Source organism: Rhinoraja longicauda, chromosome 5 (genome assembly GCF_053455715.1).
Source record: "Rhinoraja longicauda isolate Sanriku21f chromosome 5, sRhiLon1.1, whole genome shotgun sequence".
Classification (NCBI taxonomy): domain Eukaryota; kingdom Metazoa; phylum Chordata; class Chondrichthyes; order Rajiformes; family Arhynchobatidae; genus Rhinoraja; species Rhinoraja longicauda.
This window is the reverse complement of record NC_135957.1, coordinates 14,457,845-14,474,138: the sequence shown is the minus strand read 5'-3', so window position 1 is coordinate 14,474,138 and position 16,294 is coordinate 14,457,845. Positions and strand designations below refer to the sequence as shown.

Sequence of the window (16,294 nt, the reverse complement as noted above, 5' to 3'; positions counted from 1 at the left end):
CCCACTTCAGAACATCCTTGAGAGGGAAGGTGAACAGCCAGATGTAGTTGTGCACGTGGGCATAAGCGGCATCGGCAGGAAGGAGGTTCTGCATTGTGAGTTTAAGGAGTTAGGAAGAAGACTGAAGAGCAGGACTTCTAGGGTGGTTATCTCCGGATTGCTTCCTGTACCTCGTGCTGGTGAGGGAAGGAACAGGGAGATAGGTGATATGAATGAATGGCTGAGAGGCTGGTGCAGGGAGCAGGGATTTAGATTTGTGTGACGAGGAAAAAAATAGTTAAGACAAATGTGGGTCTCTTGAAGACAGAAGCAGTTGAATTTATTATGGGGTTCAAGGAAATGGCAGACGAGTTGAACAGGTACTTTGTATCTGTCTTCACTAAGGAAGACACAAACAATCTCCCAGATGTACTAGTGGACAGAAGCCCGAGGGTAATGGAGGAACTGAAGGAAATTCACATTAGGCAGGAAATCGTGTTGGGTAGACTGATGGGACTGAAGGCTGATAAATCCCTAGGGCCTAATGGTCTGCATCCCAGGGTACTTAAGGAAGTGGCTTTCGAAATCGTGGACGCATTGGTGATCATTTTCCAATGTTCTTCAGATTCAAGATCAGTTCCAGTGGATTGGAGGGTAGCTAATGTTATCCCACTTTTTAAGAAAGGAGGGAGAGAGAAAACAGGAAATTATAGACCAGTTAGCCTGACATCAGTGGTGGGGAAGATGCTGGAGTCAATTATAAAAGAAGAAATTGCGGAACATTTGGATAGCAGTAACAGGATCGTTCCGAGTCAGCATGGATTTACGAAGGGGAAATCTTGCTTGATTAATCGCTAATCACAAATGCATGTTCCTTACAAATGTGGCACCATTTAAAAGGGAAATAAACAGGCTTTCAAACGGTATAAGATTTATTGCCAAGAAGCATTGTTACAACAAAGAAATAATCTACCAAACACAAATTTCCTTACTTTTTGTGCTATGTTTAGATAGAGCTCTTAATGATAATGGAGTCAGGGGGTATGGGGAGAGGGCAGGAATGGGGTACTGATTGTGAATGATCAGCCATGATCACATTGAATGGCGGTGCTGACTCGAAGGGCTGAATAGCCTACTCCTGCACCTATTGTCTATTGATCAGGTGGCTTGCTCCAGTTCTCTATTTTGTATTTTCACCATTCATTGATTTTATTTTCTCTTAAATACATTCTAATCTAACAAGAAATTAAATGATGCCTCATAATTCGTGCTCAGAACAACCTGTATTCTCTGTTAACCCTAGCTCTCACAATTTTATATACATGAATTTAACCTCAACAAATAAAACCCTTATTATACTGTCTCTCCCCATGAAAGGCAAGAAGACATGGGATAATGACGAGAGGAAGTAGTTTTAAAGAGGGATTTAAGAAAAATGGTTTTCTTACACAGAAGGTAGTTTACATGTGGAACTCACTGCCTGAGAAGATGGTGCAATCAGATACATTCAGTACATTTAAGAGACATTTAGAATGACCACTGAATAGGCAGCGCATAGAAGGACATATATCTAATGCAGAAAAATGGGATTCATTTAGATGGGAAAAAGGCCATCACAGATGTGGTGTGCCACAGGGTCAGTTTCCGTGCTGTTTCCATGCCATGCTACTCGATAATTCCTTCTTCTTCTGTCGTATGTCTTTTAGACCTGCAGCTCCATTGAGGCGAGCCAGGCCAACGTGTCATCGTCCAAGTCAATCAGACCTCGTTCACCATTCGATGGCCGGTATTTGGGGAAACTGGTGACTATATGCTCCACTGTCTGTGTTGGGTCCCCACACTCGCAGAAGGCACTGTCCACGAGACCCCACCTCTTCATTGCTACTCCATAGCATCCGATGCCTGTCCTCAAGCGATTGAGGGTTATCCACTGCTTTCGGGGCAGGTGCTGGCCAGGGACGTCCATGGGTTCACCGATGTATCCTGGATGGTTCCTCTGATTTCCACTGGTCTCTCCATCTCGTCTTGACCCAGGTGGCCTTTGAAGTGTCAACCGGTGTTGTACAGAGCAGCTCGTGGGCTTGCATGACAAAGGGGCGCCGTGACTTGAGGTGCACATGTCGTGGTGTCTCTGTGACGATCTGATGGGGAAGGTGGAAATCACTAGTCTGTGCCTTTTGAGAAAGGGCCAGCGTGGCTGCTTCTCGTCTGATGTTGGCCGGGGCGATGCCGGCAAGGACGGATAAGTTGGTTTACTGGGGTAGCTCGTAGGCATCCGGAGACAGTCCGTAGGGCGTTGTTGAGGGCAGCATCCAGCTTCTTAGTTCCTAATTCCTAAACATTCTAATAAATATAGCCTACACCTCTTTAATGTAGAGAAAGGTACTTTAGGATCATCAAATATAATGAATGAATTGAAGGAGTTGCACATAAATCTGTCTTTCCTGGAAGGGCTACTTAAGTGTCTGGATGGTGAGGAGAGAGGAGGCTCAGGGACAAATGCTCCAAATAGTTACAGATGAAAGTGCTAGGGATCAGGGATGGTTGAGAGGGAAGGAATGAGCGAACCAGGAAGTCATGGAGTGGTCTGTGAGGAAAGCAGAAAGGAATAAGGAGGGTGAAATCCCAGTGGTGAAATCCTATTGTAGCCCAATTTTGTTGTGAAGGTTGGTAAGTTGCCAGTACTGATGATATGCATGTTTTGAGTTTGCTATGGAGAGTGTGGATGCAGTTATGGTCATCTTCCAAAATTCCATATGCAGATAAGCCTCATTATAACAAACCAAAGGGGAGGAATGGTGTCCGTTATTGCCAATTGTCTGCCATAACCGAGTAAAGGATTCGCGCCAACCACAAGTTGTTTTCAAATAAGCAGCTTAATGTACTTTTGTTACTGCAAGCTAAAAATAATAAAGCGGTTTGTTACATGTTTAAAGTAATAGAATCTAATAGAGTATCATTGCACAAGTGTTGATCAAAGCAATTACTTGTCAATTTAAATGGCCGCCCGCAATGTAACTTGCAGCCTGTTTCCTTAAGGACACAGTGGCATCTGATTACTGTGGGGACGCTCTGTCCGCTCTAACTGAAATCTATTATAAAGTGGTCCGTAATGACAAGGGTAGACTGTACTCTGGAATAGTTCCCACATTCTAAAAGGCAGCGGAATGTAAGCACATTATTTATTAAAGGAGGGAGTTGTTTTTTTTAAAGCAAGGAATTAACTAATCTGTCTTCAAGAAAACACTGTAATCCATTATTAAGGAAATGGTAAGAGGCAATTCGAAAATAAAAGGATTGGGTAATATGGCACATGGAAAATATTAATAGGATTTGGAAGAGCCAATGTGCTTTTAAGAGGGACCACATTAGAGTGATCATATTGAAAGCCATCAGAAAGAAACAAAATTAGAGCATAAGATATTGGAGGCCATACTCGGCAGGAATTGAAAATGTTTTAATCAACAAAAGCAAGTTGGAATGATTGGGTCATTTTCAAGTGATCAACAAGATGCCACAAAGATTAGTGCTGCAACTACAGTTGTACACAATTGATTTAGATGAGATCAAACGTTGCATTTGCTCATGTTGCAGAATCGAAACACTTAATAGAATTACATTCTATCTACCATTGCTTTGCCCTTTTTACCAACTGATCACTTTTATCCTGCAGCCTGCTTAAACACAGAAAGTTAGCTTTGAGTTACAGTGGACAATTGAGAAGACAAATGGTATGTTGGCCTTTATTGCAAAGGCGATGGGGTGTTAAAATAGGGAAGCTCTGCTGCAAATGGAGAGGATATTGCTGAGACCATATCTGGAGTACTGCCGTGGAAGCAGTGTCGTTTCGTCAGATTGCTACCAGGGATGAAAGGGCTATTTAATAGAGAAAGAGGGAGTAGATTGAGCTTTTGATCCAATGGTTAGAAGAGTGTGAAGTGATCTCATTGCTATGTTCATAGAATCTTGAGGAGGCTTGGAAGTGTAAATGTAATGGAATGTTTCCCCTAATGCAGGGATCCAGAACTAGCAGCCATGTTCTCAGATTAAAGGGGCGTCCATTCAAGACTATCACAAGGAATTTCTTTGGTGAAAGGAATCTTTAAATTCGCTGCTCTGGAGATAGTGAATTATTACGTTTATTCAAAATTGTGATACATTTCTGAATTTAGGATGAATTCAGATTATCAATATCAGGCAGGAAGGGTTTAAGGCAAAAATCAAATTAGCTGGGATTTTACTGAATGACAGACTCACATGGCCAACTCCTGTTCCAATTTCTCATGATCTTATTTAACCCCATTGCACTTTTTGGAGCAGTTCATTTCTTACTGAAGGTGTCATTTACGCAAGATATTGAGTGATAAAGTCAATAATTTTGATACTTTTTCAAAGCTGGTCATCTGAGGTGTTTAATCACAAGGACAAAATCAATCACTACTTGATACTAAACTAGCAAATTCACAAATAATATCTATCTGTCTGTCTGTCTGTCTGTCTGTCTGTCTGTCTGTCTGTCTCTGTCTGTCTCTGTCTGTCTGTCTATCTATCCTCTCGTTTGTTATCTTGTTTGTGACTGAACTTCAGCCAAAACGGTACACGATAGCGCGCCAATTTTAGGCCCACCTTACTCACCATTGTCACTTATGTGATAATGCAAGTAGTTTTATTGAAATCGGTGTTATATTTTTTAAGTTATTCACATCTTTAAGTTTAAAAGGGGGGAGGGGAGGAGTGGGGGGAGTGGGGGAGAGGGGAGGGGGGGTCGAGGAGAGGGGGAGGACAGGGTGCTGCACCAATGCAGGAGAGGTTTGGGCCCAACGGGTCCACTTGGTCTAGTCTACTACTAAAACTCTCGGTTTGTTTGTGTTTATGTGTGTACCATGCCCTCTACACAGCCAAAGCGGGTCCAATTGGTCTAGTATATTACTAAAACTCGCTGTTTGTTTGTGCATTATATGGTTTGGGGCTTGACACAGCCAAAATGGTACACGATAGCGCGACAATTTTACACCCACAATTTTACACCAATTACTCATCATTTCCCCATGGACAGAATAAACCCACTTTTGCTACTTTTTAAAAACAATTTACCTTATAAATTTTAATAAATGCGCTCCCCCCCCCCCCCCCGGAGGACCAGCGGGAGGTCCGGCGTCCGTCCCGGTGTGCCCCGCAACTGACCTTCCTCCCGTGGTGCACCGTACGGCGGAGGATCTACAAGATGGCCGTTCCCGCCGATCGCAGACGAGCAGCAGGAGAGGCTTCGGCTTCACGCCCGGCCCGCAGGAGAAATGCCTTCTCCCTGTCCACTCTCACCCACGCATGGCCCCGGGAGACACTCCCCGCCCAGCAACGAGTTCATGCCATCAGGAGACGCTTCAGCTCTACGTCCGGCCCGCAAGAGAGACCCGCAGGAGAAACAGGGCCGAGGTCGCCGCTTTTTCCCTGTCCCCCCTTGCCTGCCCACGGCCACGGGAGTACTCCCTGCCCGGCAATTGGGCTGATGGAGGAGCGAGGGAGGGAGGGGGGGAGGGTAGGGAGGGGGGGGGGGGGGAGGGGCTAGGGAGGGCAAGGGGGAGGGGGACGGAAATGAGGGGGATGGGTGAAGGGGATGAGGAGGGTGTAGGGGGCGTTGATGGGGAGAGGTGAGGGGAGGAGAGGGTGCTGTACCAATGCAGGAAAGGTTTGGATCCAATGCGTCCACTTGGTCGAGTATGCAATTAAAGTTCAAAAGTCCTTTTAGTATGCAGGAACAGATGCAAAAAGGTCTATTTGTATAAATCATCATACAAAAACACATCGACAAGACATTTGGTCGAAGTGTATAGTTGGGGATAGAAATAGCCCTACCATGTCTGTCTCGCCATGAGCCAGGAACGCTTGAAATTGTTTTTTTTTTGTCTAAAACTTGATTTAATATAAAACAATTATCCTTTTAGGAAGCACAGTAAAATGAAGATTTATTCAGAACAATACACTAACACAATAATCAAACTGACTACTATTAAGAAAATAAATCACATCATACCTCATGTACATTCCTTTCTGTGAGAATAGTTTCATTTTGGTATCGTACAAAGAACAAGCATAGACCGTCAAGGGATACATCCGATAATTTCCCCTGAAATAATCGCATCATTGTTGTCCCTTTAGCAACTCCAGCAATAATTCGGCCAGTTTCTAAAAATAATTAATTTGTCAAAACATTAATCAGTTATCAGCTACTCATGTTCAGGTAAGTATACTTGTAGGATCAATTATTCAATAATGTCGTTTTCTTCAAATGCTACACTGTAAGGTTCTATTTCCCTTGTCATGGGAAACAAGGCAAAAACATTGTCTTGTCAGATCAAGCTATTTACGATATACATTAATGACTTAGACGAAGGGATTAAAAGTACCATTAGCAAATTTGCAGATGATACTAAGTTGGGGGGTAGTGTGAATTGTGAGGAAGATGCAATAAGGCTGCAGGGTGACTTGGACAGGTTGTGTGAGTGGGCGGATACATGGCAGATGCAGTTTAATGTAGATAAGTGTGAGGTTATTCACTTTGGAAGTAAGAATAGAAAGGCAGATTATTATCTGAATGGTGTCAAGTTAGGAGGAGGGGGAGTTCAACGAGATCTGGGTGTCCTAGTGCATCAGTTAATGAAAGGAAGCATGCAGGTTCAGCAGGCAGTGAAGAAAGCCAATGGAATGTTGGCCTTCGTAACAAGAGGAGTTGAGTATAGGAGCAAAGAGGTCCTTCTACAGTTGTACCGGGCCCTGGTGAGACCGCACCTGGAGTACTGTGTGCAGTTTTGGTCTCCAAATTTGAGGAAGGATATTCTTGCTATGGAGGGCGTGTAGCGTAGGTTCACTAGGTTAATTCCCGGAATGGCGGGACTGTCGTATGTTGAAAGGCTGGAGCGATTGGGCTTGTATACACTGGAATTTAGAAGGATGAGGGGGGATCTTATTGAAACATATAAGATAATTAGGGGATTGGACACATTAGAGGCAGATAACATGTTCCCAATGTTGGGGGAGTCCAGAACAAGGGGCCACAGTTTGAGAATAAGGGGTAGGCCATTTAGAACGGAGATGAGGAAGAACTTTTTCAGTCAGAGGGTGGTGAAGGTGTGGAATTCTCTGCCTCAGAAGGCAGTGGAGGCCAGTTCGTTGGATGCTTTCAAGAGAGAGCTGGATAGAGCTCTTAAGGATAGCGGAGTGAGGGGGTATGGGGAGAAGGCAGGAACGGGGTACTGATTGAGAGTGATCAGCCATGATCGCATTGAATGGCGGTGCTGGCTCGAAGGGCTGAATGGCCTACTCCTGCACCTATTGTCTATTGTCTATTGTCTAAGTCAGCCATCATGGCCCCACATCTCCCTGAACCTAACTAACATAAGGCATAACTAAATTTATCAACATCTTTGAAATAATACCAGAAAATGTTGGAATACACAGCAGGTCAAACAGCATCTACGAAAAGAGAAATAGAGGTAACATTTCAGGTCCAAACCCATAATCAGAACTGAAAAGACATAAAATAAGTTAATTTTGTGTGTAAATATGAAGGTAAATGATGATAGAGAGTGGTGAATATCTGAAACAATGTTAGAGGAGGTGGCAGGAGCGGATATAATTACAATGTTTAAAAGGCATTTGGACAGGTGCTTAATAGGAAAGGCATTGAGGGTTACAGGCCTAATGCAGGCAAATGGGATTAGAATAGACTGACATTATGCTTAGCATAAACAAGTTGGGCAAAATTGACTCCTTTTTCCAGGATTGGCTGATTCCAGGATTCTATGAATATGTACAATAAAGGGAATAACTCTAATAAGGTGAGTTAACGTAGTGTTTTTTAATCTAATTATTCCAGAGATTCACTACCCTCTGAGAAGGCATTTTTATTTTTTAAATCTGCTCTTTGTAATAATATTTCCACATCTCAGACTCTCCTACTGGTGGAAACATCTCCACACATGCATGCACGCACACACACAGACACTCACACACATGCAGACACACACGCACACGCAGCCACACACGCAGACACACACACACTCAGACACACGCACAGACACAGAGTGTGCGTGCGCGCACATTGTTGAGGTAATTAAATAAGTTTTACCTTTTTTCAAAGAAGATCATACAAGGTGTTTCATCAGAAGCACAAAATCAATCAACATTTGATAACTAGCAAAATTGTCCAAATAATCCCAAGTAACAAATGCAATTAAGAAAATACCAAAGCAGTCCAAATATGCAGGAACAGTAAAAAAAAAGCCTCTTCGAATGATTCACCATACAAAAAATCAATAAGAGATCCAGGTACATACCTCGGGAAGGAATATTCATTTAATGTCATTCTGGCCATGTTCCGGGAATGCTTAACGTGCAATAATTTAATAATTAATATAATTTATGTAAATTTATAATATAAATATTATGTAGGAAGGAACTGCAGATGATGGTTTAAACCGAAGAAAGAAGCAAAGAGCTGGAGTAATTCAGCAGATCAGACAGCATCTCAGGAGAAAAGGAGTTGGTGACGTTTCTGGTTGAGACCCCTTCTTCAGACTCGAATATTATATACTTCGATATATTATACCAGGGCAGGATTTGCACAGTATATGGTAAAGCTGTAGAAAGTGTTACAGAACAGGGAGATCTGGGAGTACAGTACATTGCTTCCTGTCAGTGCCAAGTCTGGAGGACAAAGTTATGCCGAAGGCCAATGGCACATTTGCCTTCATTGAGAAGGATATTCAATACAAAAATCAGGACATCATGGTGCAGCTGTGCAAGTCTTTCGTGAAACCACACTTGAAGCACTGAGCACAGTGTTGGTCATCCAGCTGTAAGAAGCGTCACCTCGAATGTTACCTGGTCTTCTGGGCTTGAGTTATAGGGAGAGGTTGGATAGGCTGGAACCTTTTCCTTTGGAGCGTACCAGGTTGAGAGATGAGAACATTTGTGGTGTACAGGATCGTGAAGGGCATAAATAAAGTGAACGCTCTTAGTCTTTTTTGTTTGGTAATGCCCTTTAAGGACGAAAATCTGTCATCCTTTCCCAGTCTGACCTATATGTGACATTTACTAATCAATATAGTTATAATGTCCATATCCCGTGAATTTGTTTAAAAAAAATATTTCTCACTTTCATTATAATTATCTGGTATATATACTACAGGTGACCCCTTGTTACAGGTGATTGCATTCCTGGAAAAATGGTTAGTATTGTAGTTTGCCACAATGCAAAATTGTGTTATCTTCAAGAAATGAGAGTTGAAAATAAAATGTATTTGTTTACTTTTTCACAGGTTCTCTTAGAATGAATTTTATTCAGAAAATCTCTGATTTTTAAGTCATGATTTATGAATTCCTGAGGGATGAATTTCTGTTACTCAAACAGCTGTTACATGGTGGGGTCGCCTGTATTGAAACCATAGTTATAACAGTACAGTCCATGAATCATATCTTGATAACATCACAAACAATACACATTTAAAATTATATCTAGGATAATGAAGTATTTGAAATTGTATTTATAAATCTGTAAAAATTTTACCTATAATCGGCGGATCTGCTTCTTGATAAAAGAATGCAAGTGCTTGACTGCCTCCTTTTGAAATGAAATCATCAAACGGTTGTAGCTGTCAACAGAAAGTGTTAATAGTTCACATTTTAGTTATGTTTCTTCCTTGATTGCATTTAATGATAGGTCATGAAACTAAAACTGAACAAAACAGTAATGATCCATATTTCCTTGCCCTTTATTATCGTTACTCTTTTGGAGATCTTTCATTCATTTGTTCTATTTCTCTCAATATCCTCGTCTATATTTCTCTTTTCCCTTTCCCCTGACTCAGTCTGAAGAAGGGTCTCTCTCCAAAATGTCACCTATTCCTTTTCTCTCGAGATGCTGTCTGACCTGCTGAGTTACTCCAACCTTTTGTGTCTATCTTTGAGAATAACTATACATGGGTCATTTTCAGGTTAGCAGGTCATTAATAACTAACTATCACAAGATTCAATACAAGGGTCAGCTATTCTTTAGACAGTCCTTCAGAATTGAGGGTGACGTGTAGGAGCCATTTACACTTAAATGAGTTACTGTCATTATATTATGACCATGTTTAATATTTCTAGTTTTTGTTTTTGTTTTTGGTTTTTGCATGCTTATGGGTGTGATTTGATACATAATGGGGAGTGTCTACATCTGAGGAGGTTAGCGTAATCATAGAGATTGGGGGTCAGTTCAACCAGAATCAACCAGTTTAGTCTTGGAGGATGGTGAGAATACAGTTTTTTACCACACGGTAATGACCACACGGTAATAACCACATGGTAACGACTGTGTTGTTAGAAGAGGAAGCAGTTGATAAGAACGATAAGTTATGAATTATTCTTTTGATTTGTGCTACTTTAATAAAGACCAATTAATCAAGAAACAGCGTTTGAAAGATTCGTTTTTTCTATCTCAGAGTGCGGTGTGTGCGTAAGCTATATCTCCACCACATCCCCAAGCAGTAATGGCTATCGAAGTTGGACTTTGAGAAGGTATAGAAACTGCCATTACATCATGCAGTTTAATGTGTTCTGAGCAGACCTGAAAAAACCCAAAGTAGGAACTGCAGATAGATCTTGATGAGCAGGAAGGTGGGTAGTTTATGAAGTAGTTTTTTTCATTTCTATGAGCTCTTGATGCAAGGTTCTCAATACCATCCAAAATGCTCCTTCACCCTTTGAGAACTTGGAGATTTTCAACTGTCAGTGAAAATGTTGCTTTTTTCCCCCACGATTTGAGCACATCTTTGAATCTTTTCCTTTGGCTACCTAGTGACACACAAATAGAATGTCTATTTCCAGAATCACCTCTTGAGTATGTGAATGACGTGACATGAATTGCCCAACGGAGTCATCTGAGAGCAAGTAGGCCTCAAACGCTGGAGGTGTTGCTTGGGAGAGAACTCTGATATTGGGTCACTGCTCTTTCCAATAAATAATCATGATTTTTTTTAATTTACTGTTACATCAATTATAGCCTCTAATTTACAAAAATATTTCATTAACATGTGGTGCTTTAGGTATTGGTTTGGAAATATTTTATTGATTTGTTTACAGGATATGGATGTCACTGGAGACTGGAGATGCAAGATCAGATAAGGAAGGAAGAGTGGTCATGAAATGTAATACTAGAAGGATTCTGGGTGGATTTCATTCCTTCCTTATCTGATTAATGATTACCTTATTTTCCTTCCTTATCTGATTCCACAAGTACGCCCCTTTGTCTCCATTTACCTCTGGCCTTTGTTATTATCTCCACCATCTGCCAATCTTCCTCTTCATATCAGTCTGAAGAAGGGTCTCGACCCGAAACGTCACCCATTCCTTCTCTCCTGAGATGCTGCCTGACCTGCTGAGTTACTCCAGCATTTTGTGAATAAATACCTTCGATTTGTACCAGCATCTGCAGTTATTTTCTTATACTTCCTCTTCATATCAATCTACTTATCAGTTCTTGCTTCATCCAAACCTCATCTACTGCAATCGGTGATCCTGATGTAACCTCCTTTACATCAGTGAGACTAGGCGACTGTTTCATCAAATACTTGCGCTCTGAACTCCAAGGCCCGTTGGATCGTCCAGTTGCTAACCATTTTAACTCTTCACATTACCATACCAACCTTTCTGTTCTTGTCTTCCTCCATTGCTAAAGTGAGGCTATATGTATTTTCGAGGAATATTACTTCATATTCCGTTTGCATAACTGACAACCCGACACAATGAACAATAAATTTTCCAATTTCAAGTAATACCCTCCTACGTTTATATGCATGGATTTCAGTAAGGCATTCGACAAGGTTTCGCATGGTAGGCTGCTCTGGAAGGTTTGAGTGCATGGAATCCATGGAGAGATGGCTGAATGGATAGAAAATTGGTTTCATGGAAAGAAGCAGAGGGTGATGGTGGAAGGTTCCTTTTCGGACAGGAGGCCTATGACTAATGTTGTGCTATGACAATTGCTGTTTGTTATCTAAGTTCATAAATTCTAGGAGTAGAGTTAAGACATTCGGCCCATCAAGTCTACTCCGCCATTCAATCATCGTTACTCTATCTTTACCTCTCAACCCCATTCTCCTGCCTTCTCTGCATTGCCTCTTACACCCTATATCGATGATTTGGATAAGAACGTACATGGCATGTTTAGCAGGTATGGAGATGACACAATAGTGGGTGGTCTTGTAGATAGTGAAGATGGTTGTCAAAAATTGCAACACAATCTTAATCAGTTGGGCAGGTGGGCTGAGGGATAGTTGATGAAATTGAATACAGAGAAATGTGAGGTGCTACATTTTGGGAAGTCTAACACAGACAAGATCTACACAGCAAATGGTAGGGGAGTGTTGGAAAGCAGAGGGATCTAGGGGTGCAGGTACATAGTTCGTTGAAAGTGCTGTCACAGGTAGATAGAGGTCAAAAAGGCTTTTGGCACATTGACCTTCATCAGTCAGAGTATTGAATACAGAAGTTGGGAGGTCATGTTGCAGTTATATAAGACGTTGGTGAGGCCACATTTTAAGTATTGTAGGTATCACAAAATGCTGGAGTAACTCAGCTGGTCAGGCAGCATCTCTGGAGAGAAGGAATGGGTGACATTTCAGGTCGAGACCCTTCTTCAGTAAAGTATTGTGTTCAGTTTTGGGCACCATATTATAGGGAAGTGAAGTTAAAAAGGCGACCTTTAAAATGGAGACCCAGCGAACGTTTCATAGAACACTTACACTTGGCCCGCCAAGGCCCACTTGCTCTCCCTGTGTGGAGATGAAGAACGCAGAGCCAGATCTATCTTATTTGTTTGCTTGGGCCACTGGACTTTGCATGGGCTTTGCAACCTTGTGTGCTAGGTTAATCACATGCTTGAGGCTACGTAATCACAAAAATGCTGAACTTGCTAAAGCTAGTAGTAATCAGTAGCCCAAACCGCAGAATGTTCCAGCTCGTCTTCAGAGGAGAAAAACACAATGTATAAGAACAAAAAACAGTAAACAGACATGCCGGCTAAACTTTGAGTAACAGCATGTTAGGGCCTTATAAGGGAAAACTGACTATGTTCCAATAACCGATTGGTTGTAATAAATTGTAAATTTTGGAGTTTTGGGGAATAAAGTAAGCTTGATTCTAGGGGCTGGTGTGACACGTTTCCACTGACCCCGGAGTCCGCAACTCTGTGTGTGCTTTTAGAAACCTGTCTACGAGATCTCTAATAAACTACGGATAAGTGAGGTTTGTGCCGACTCTGATTATTATCAACCAACTGACCGGGAACGCGAACTCGACACCTGTTCCTAACAATTTTAACTCCCCTTCCCATTCCCATACTGAACTTTCTGTCTACATCCTATGTCCCCTTTCTTGATCTCTGTCTTCATCACAGGAGACCTACTATCAACTAATGTCTACTACAAACCTACCGAATCTGTTATCTGGACTGCACTTCCTCCCACCCTGCCTCCATCCCCTATTCTCAATTCCTCTGTCCCTGCAGCTTCTGCTCCAAAAATAAGGCTTTCCATTCTAGGACATCCCAGATGTCCTTTTTCCTGTAGTTAATGTTTCCTCCCTGTGACCCTTTGTTCTGGACTTCCCCAACATCGGGAACAATCTTCCTGCATCTAGCCTGTCCAACCCCTTAAGAATTTTGTAAGTTTCTATAAGATCCCCCCTCAATCTTCTAAATTCCAGTGAGTACAAGCCGAGTCTATCCAGTCTTTCTTCATATGAAAGTCTTGCCATCCCAGGAATCAATCTGGTGAACCTTCTCTGTACTCCCTCTATGGCAAGAATGTCTTTCCTCAGATTAGGAGACCAAAACTGTGGTGTATTATGATAAGAATTGACGAGTGAGACAGGTTAGCATACAACATATGGCTGCTTTACTTCAACACCACCAGAGAGTGTAATCAGGTATCCCACAATGCTTTATACCCGGAACTACGGCAAGGCTCAGCTGCCAAAACACAAAACTCAAAATGGTAAATACACCACAAAAACTGTACGCAATACTCCAGGTGTGGTCTCACCAATGCCCTGTACAACTGCAGCAGAACCTCCCTGCTCCTATACTCAAATCCCCTCGCTATGAATGCCAACATACCATTTGCTTTCTTCACTGCCTGCTGCACCTGCATGCCTACTTTCAATGACTGGTGTACCACGACACCCAGGTCTCCTTCAATCTCCCCTTCTCCTAATCGGCCACCATTCAGATAATAGTCTGCTTTCCTGTTCTTGCCACCAAAGTGGATAACCTCAAATTTATCCACATTATACTGCATCTGCCATGCATTTGCCCACTCACCTAACCTATCCAAGTCACGTTGCAGCCTCCTAGCATCCTCCTCACAGTTAACACTGCCCCCCAGCTTCGTGTCATCTGCAAACTTGGAGATGTTGCATTCAATTCCCTCGTCCAAATCATTAATATATATTGTAAATAGCTGGGGTCCCAGCACTGCCTTGCGGTGGTACCCCACTAGTCACTGCCTGCCATTCTGAAAAGGACCCGTTTATTCCTACTCTTTGCTTCCTGTCTGCCAGCCAGTTCTCTATCCACATCAATACTGAACCCATAATACCGTGTGCTTTAAGTTTGCATACTAATCTCTTATGTGGGACCTTGTCGAAAGCCTTCTGGAAGTCCAGATATAACACATCCACTGGTTCTCCCTTATCCACTCTACTAATTACATCCTCGAAAAATTCTATAAGATTCGTCAGACATGATTTACCTTTCATAAATTCATGCTGACTTTGTCCAATGATTTCACCACTTTCCAAATGTGCTGCTATCCCATCTTTAAAGCTGACTCTAGCATTTTCCCCACTACCGATGTTAGACTAACTGGTCTGTAATTCCCTGTTTTCTCTCTCCCTCCCTTTTTGAAAAGTAGGGTTACATTAGCTCCCTCCAATCCTCAGGAACTACTCCAGAATCTAAAGAGTTAAAAAAAATTATCACTAATGCATCCGCTATTTCTGGGGCTACCTCCTTAAGCACTCTGGGATGCAGACTATCTGGATCTGGGGATTTATCGGCCTTTAATCCATTCAATTTACCTAACACCACTTCCCGACTAACCTGGATTTCACTCAGTTCCTCCATCTCATTTGACCCCCGGTCTCCTGCTATTTCCGGCAGATTATTTATGTCTTCCTTAGTGAAGACAGAACCAAAGTAGTTATTCAATTGGTCTGCCATGTCCTTGTTCCCCATGATCAATTCCCCATGATCAGTTCACCTGCAAGGGACCTACATTTGTTTCAACTAATCTTTTTCTCTTCAATATTCTCCCCCACACCCCAATTTACTTCCCCCCTCTCCCTGCCCTGTGCCCTACCTGGACTTGCATGTATTTCTCCCCTCCCTTTCCATCTACATTCCTTCTTCTGGTTTCACAATTCACAACTCATTTATATATTTGTGTCACACCTTCTGTTTTTCATCTCTGGCCTTTATTCAACCATTTGCCTACCAAAACCCCCCTCATCTGTGTTCACCTATTGCCTGACATGCTTTATCCTGCCACTCCTCTCTTCCAGCTACTTCTCCCATCCGTTTGAAGAAGGGTCCTGACCCAAATTGCCACCTATCGATTTTCTCCAGAGATGCTGCTTGACCCGTTGGGTTATTCCAGCACTTTGTGTCTTTTCTTTATAAACCAGCATCTGCGGTTCCTTGTTTCCCTGAATTCTTTCCTGCTTGCTTTATATTCCTCAAAGGCCCAGCCTGATTTCATCTTCCTAAACGTTATATATGCTTCCTTTTTTTAATGACCAAATTTAGAACCACCTTGGTTATCTTATTTTGCCATCCTTAATCTTCCCCCTTTCTGGAACATGCCCATCCTGAACACTGATCAGCTGGTCGTTAAACAATTTCCATGTCAGTTCTTTCCCACAAGGGAGAGACTTATCCTTGTTCATGTCTATCTTAAAACTAATGGAACTATAGTTACTGTTCCCAAAATGATCTCCCACTGAAACACCAATCACCTGGTGAGGCTTTTATCTCAAGCCTTCTGTTTTTTTTACATCTCTGGCCTTTGCCCCTCCATCTGTCTATCAACCCCAGTCCCCTTGCCTACGTTCACCGATTTTACCTGTCATGCTTTGTCCTGCCCTTATTCTCCTCCACCTTCCTCCCACACCCCCATAATCGGTCTGAAGAAGCCCGGTACCAAAACGTCGCCTATCCATTTTCTCTAGAGATGCTGCTTGACCTGCTGAATTATTCCAGCACTTTGTGTTTTTTCTT

At 42.3% G+C, this 16,294-nt stretch overlaps 1 protein-coding gene across 1 annotated transcript in view; it reads right to left on the bottom strand.

Annotated features, from left to right (window-relative positions):
- The window catches only part of LOC144593844 (dynein axonemal heavy chain 8-like), a 624,642-nt gene that overhangs the window by 597,200 nt on the left and 11,148 nt on the right, over window positions 1-16,294 (bottom strand). The window contains exons 4-5 of the mRNA XM_078399962.1: window positions 9,545-9,629; window positions 6,011-6,162 (exon numbers count right to left, since the gene is read on the bottom strand). Coding sequence (XP_078256088.1) covers window positions 6,011-6,162; window positions 9,545-9,629 — 237 coding nt within the window. The remainder of the gene's footprint in view (window positions 1-6,010; window positions 6,163-9,544; window positions 9,630-16,294) is intronic.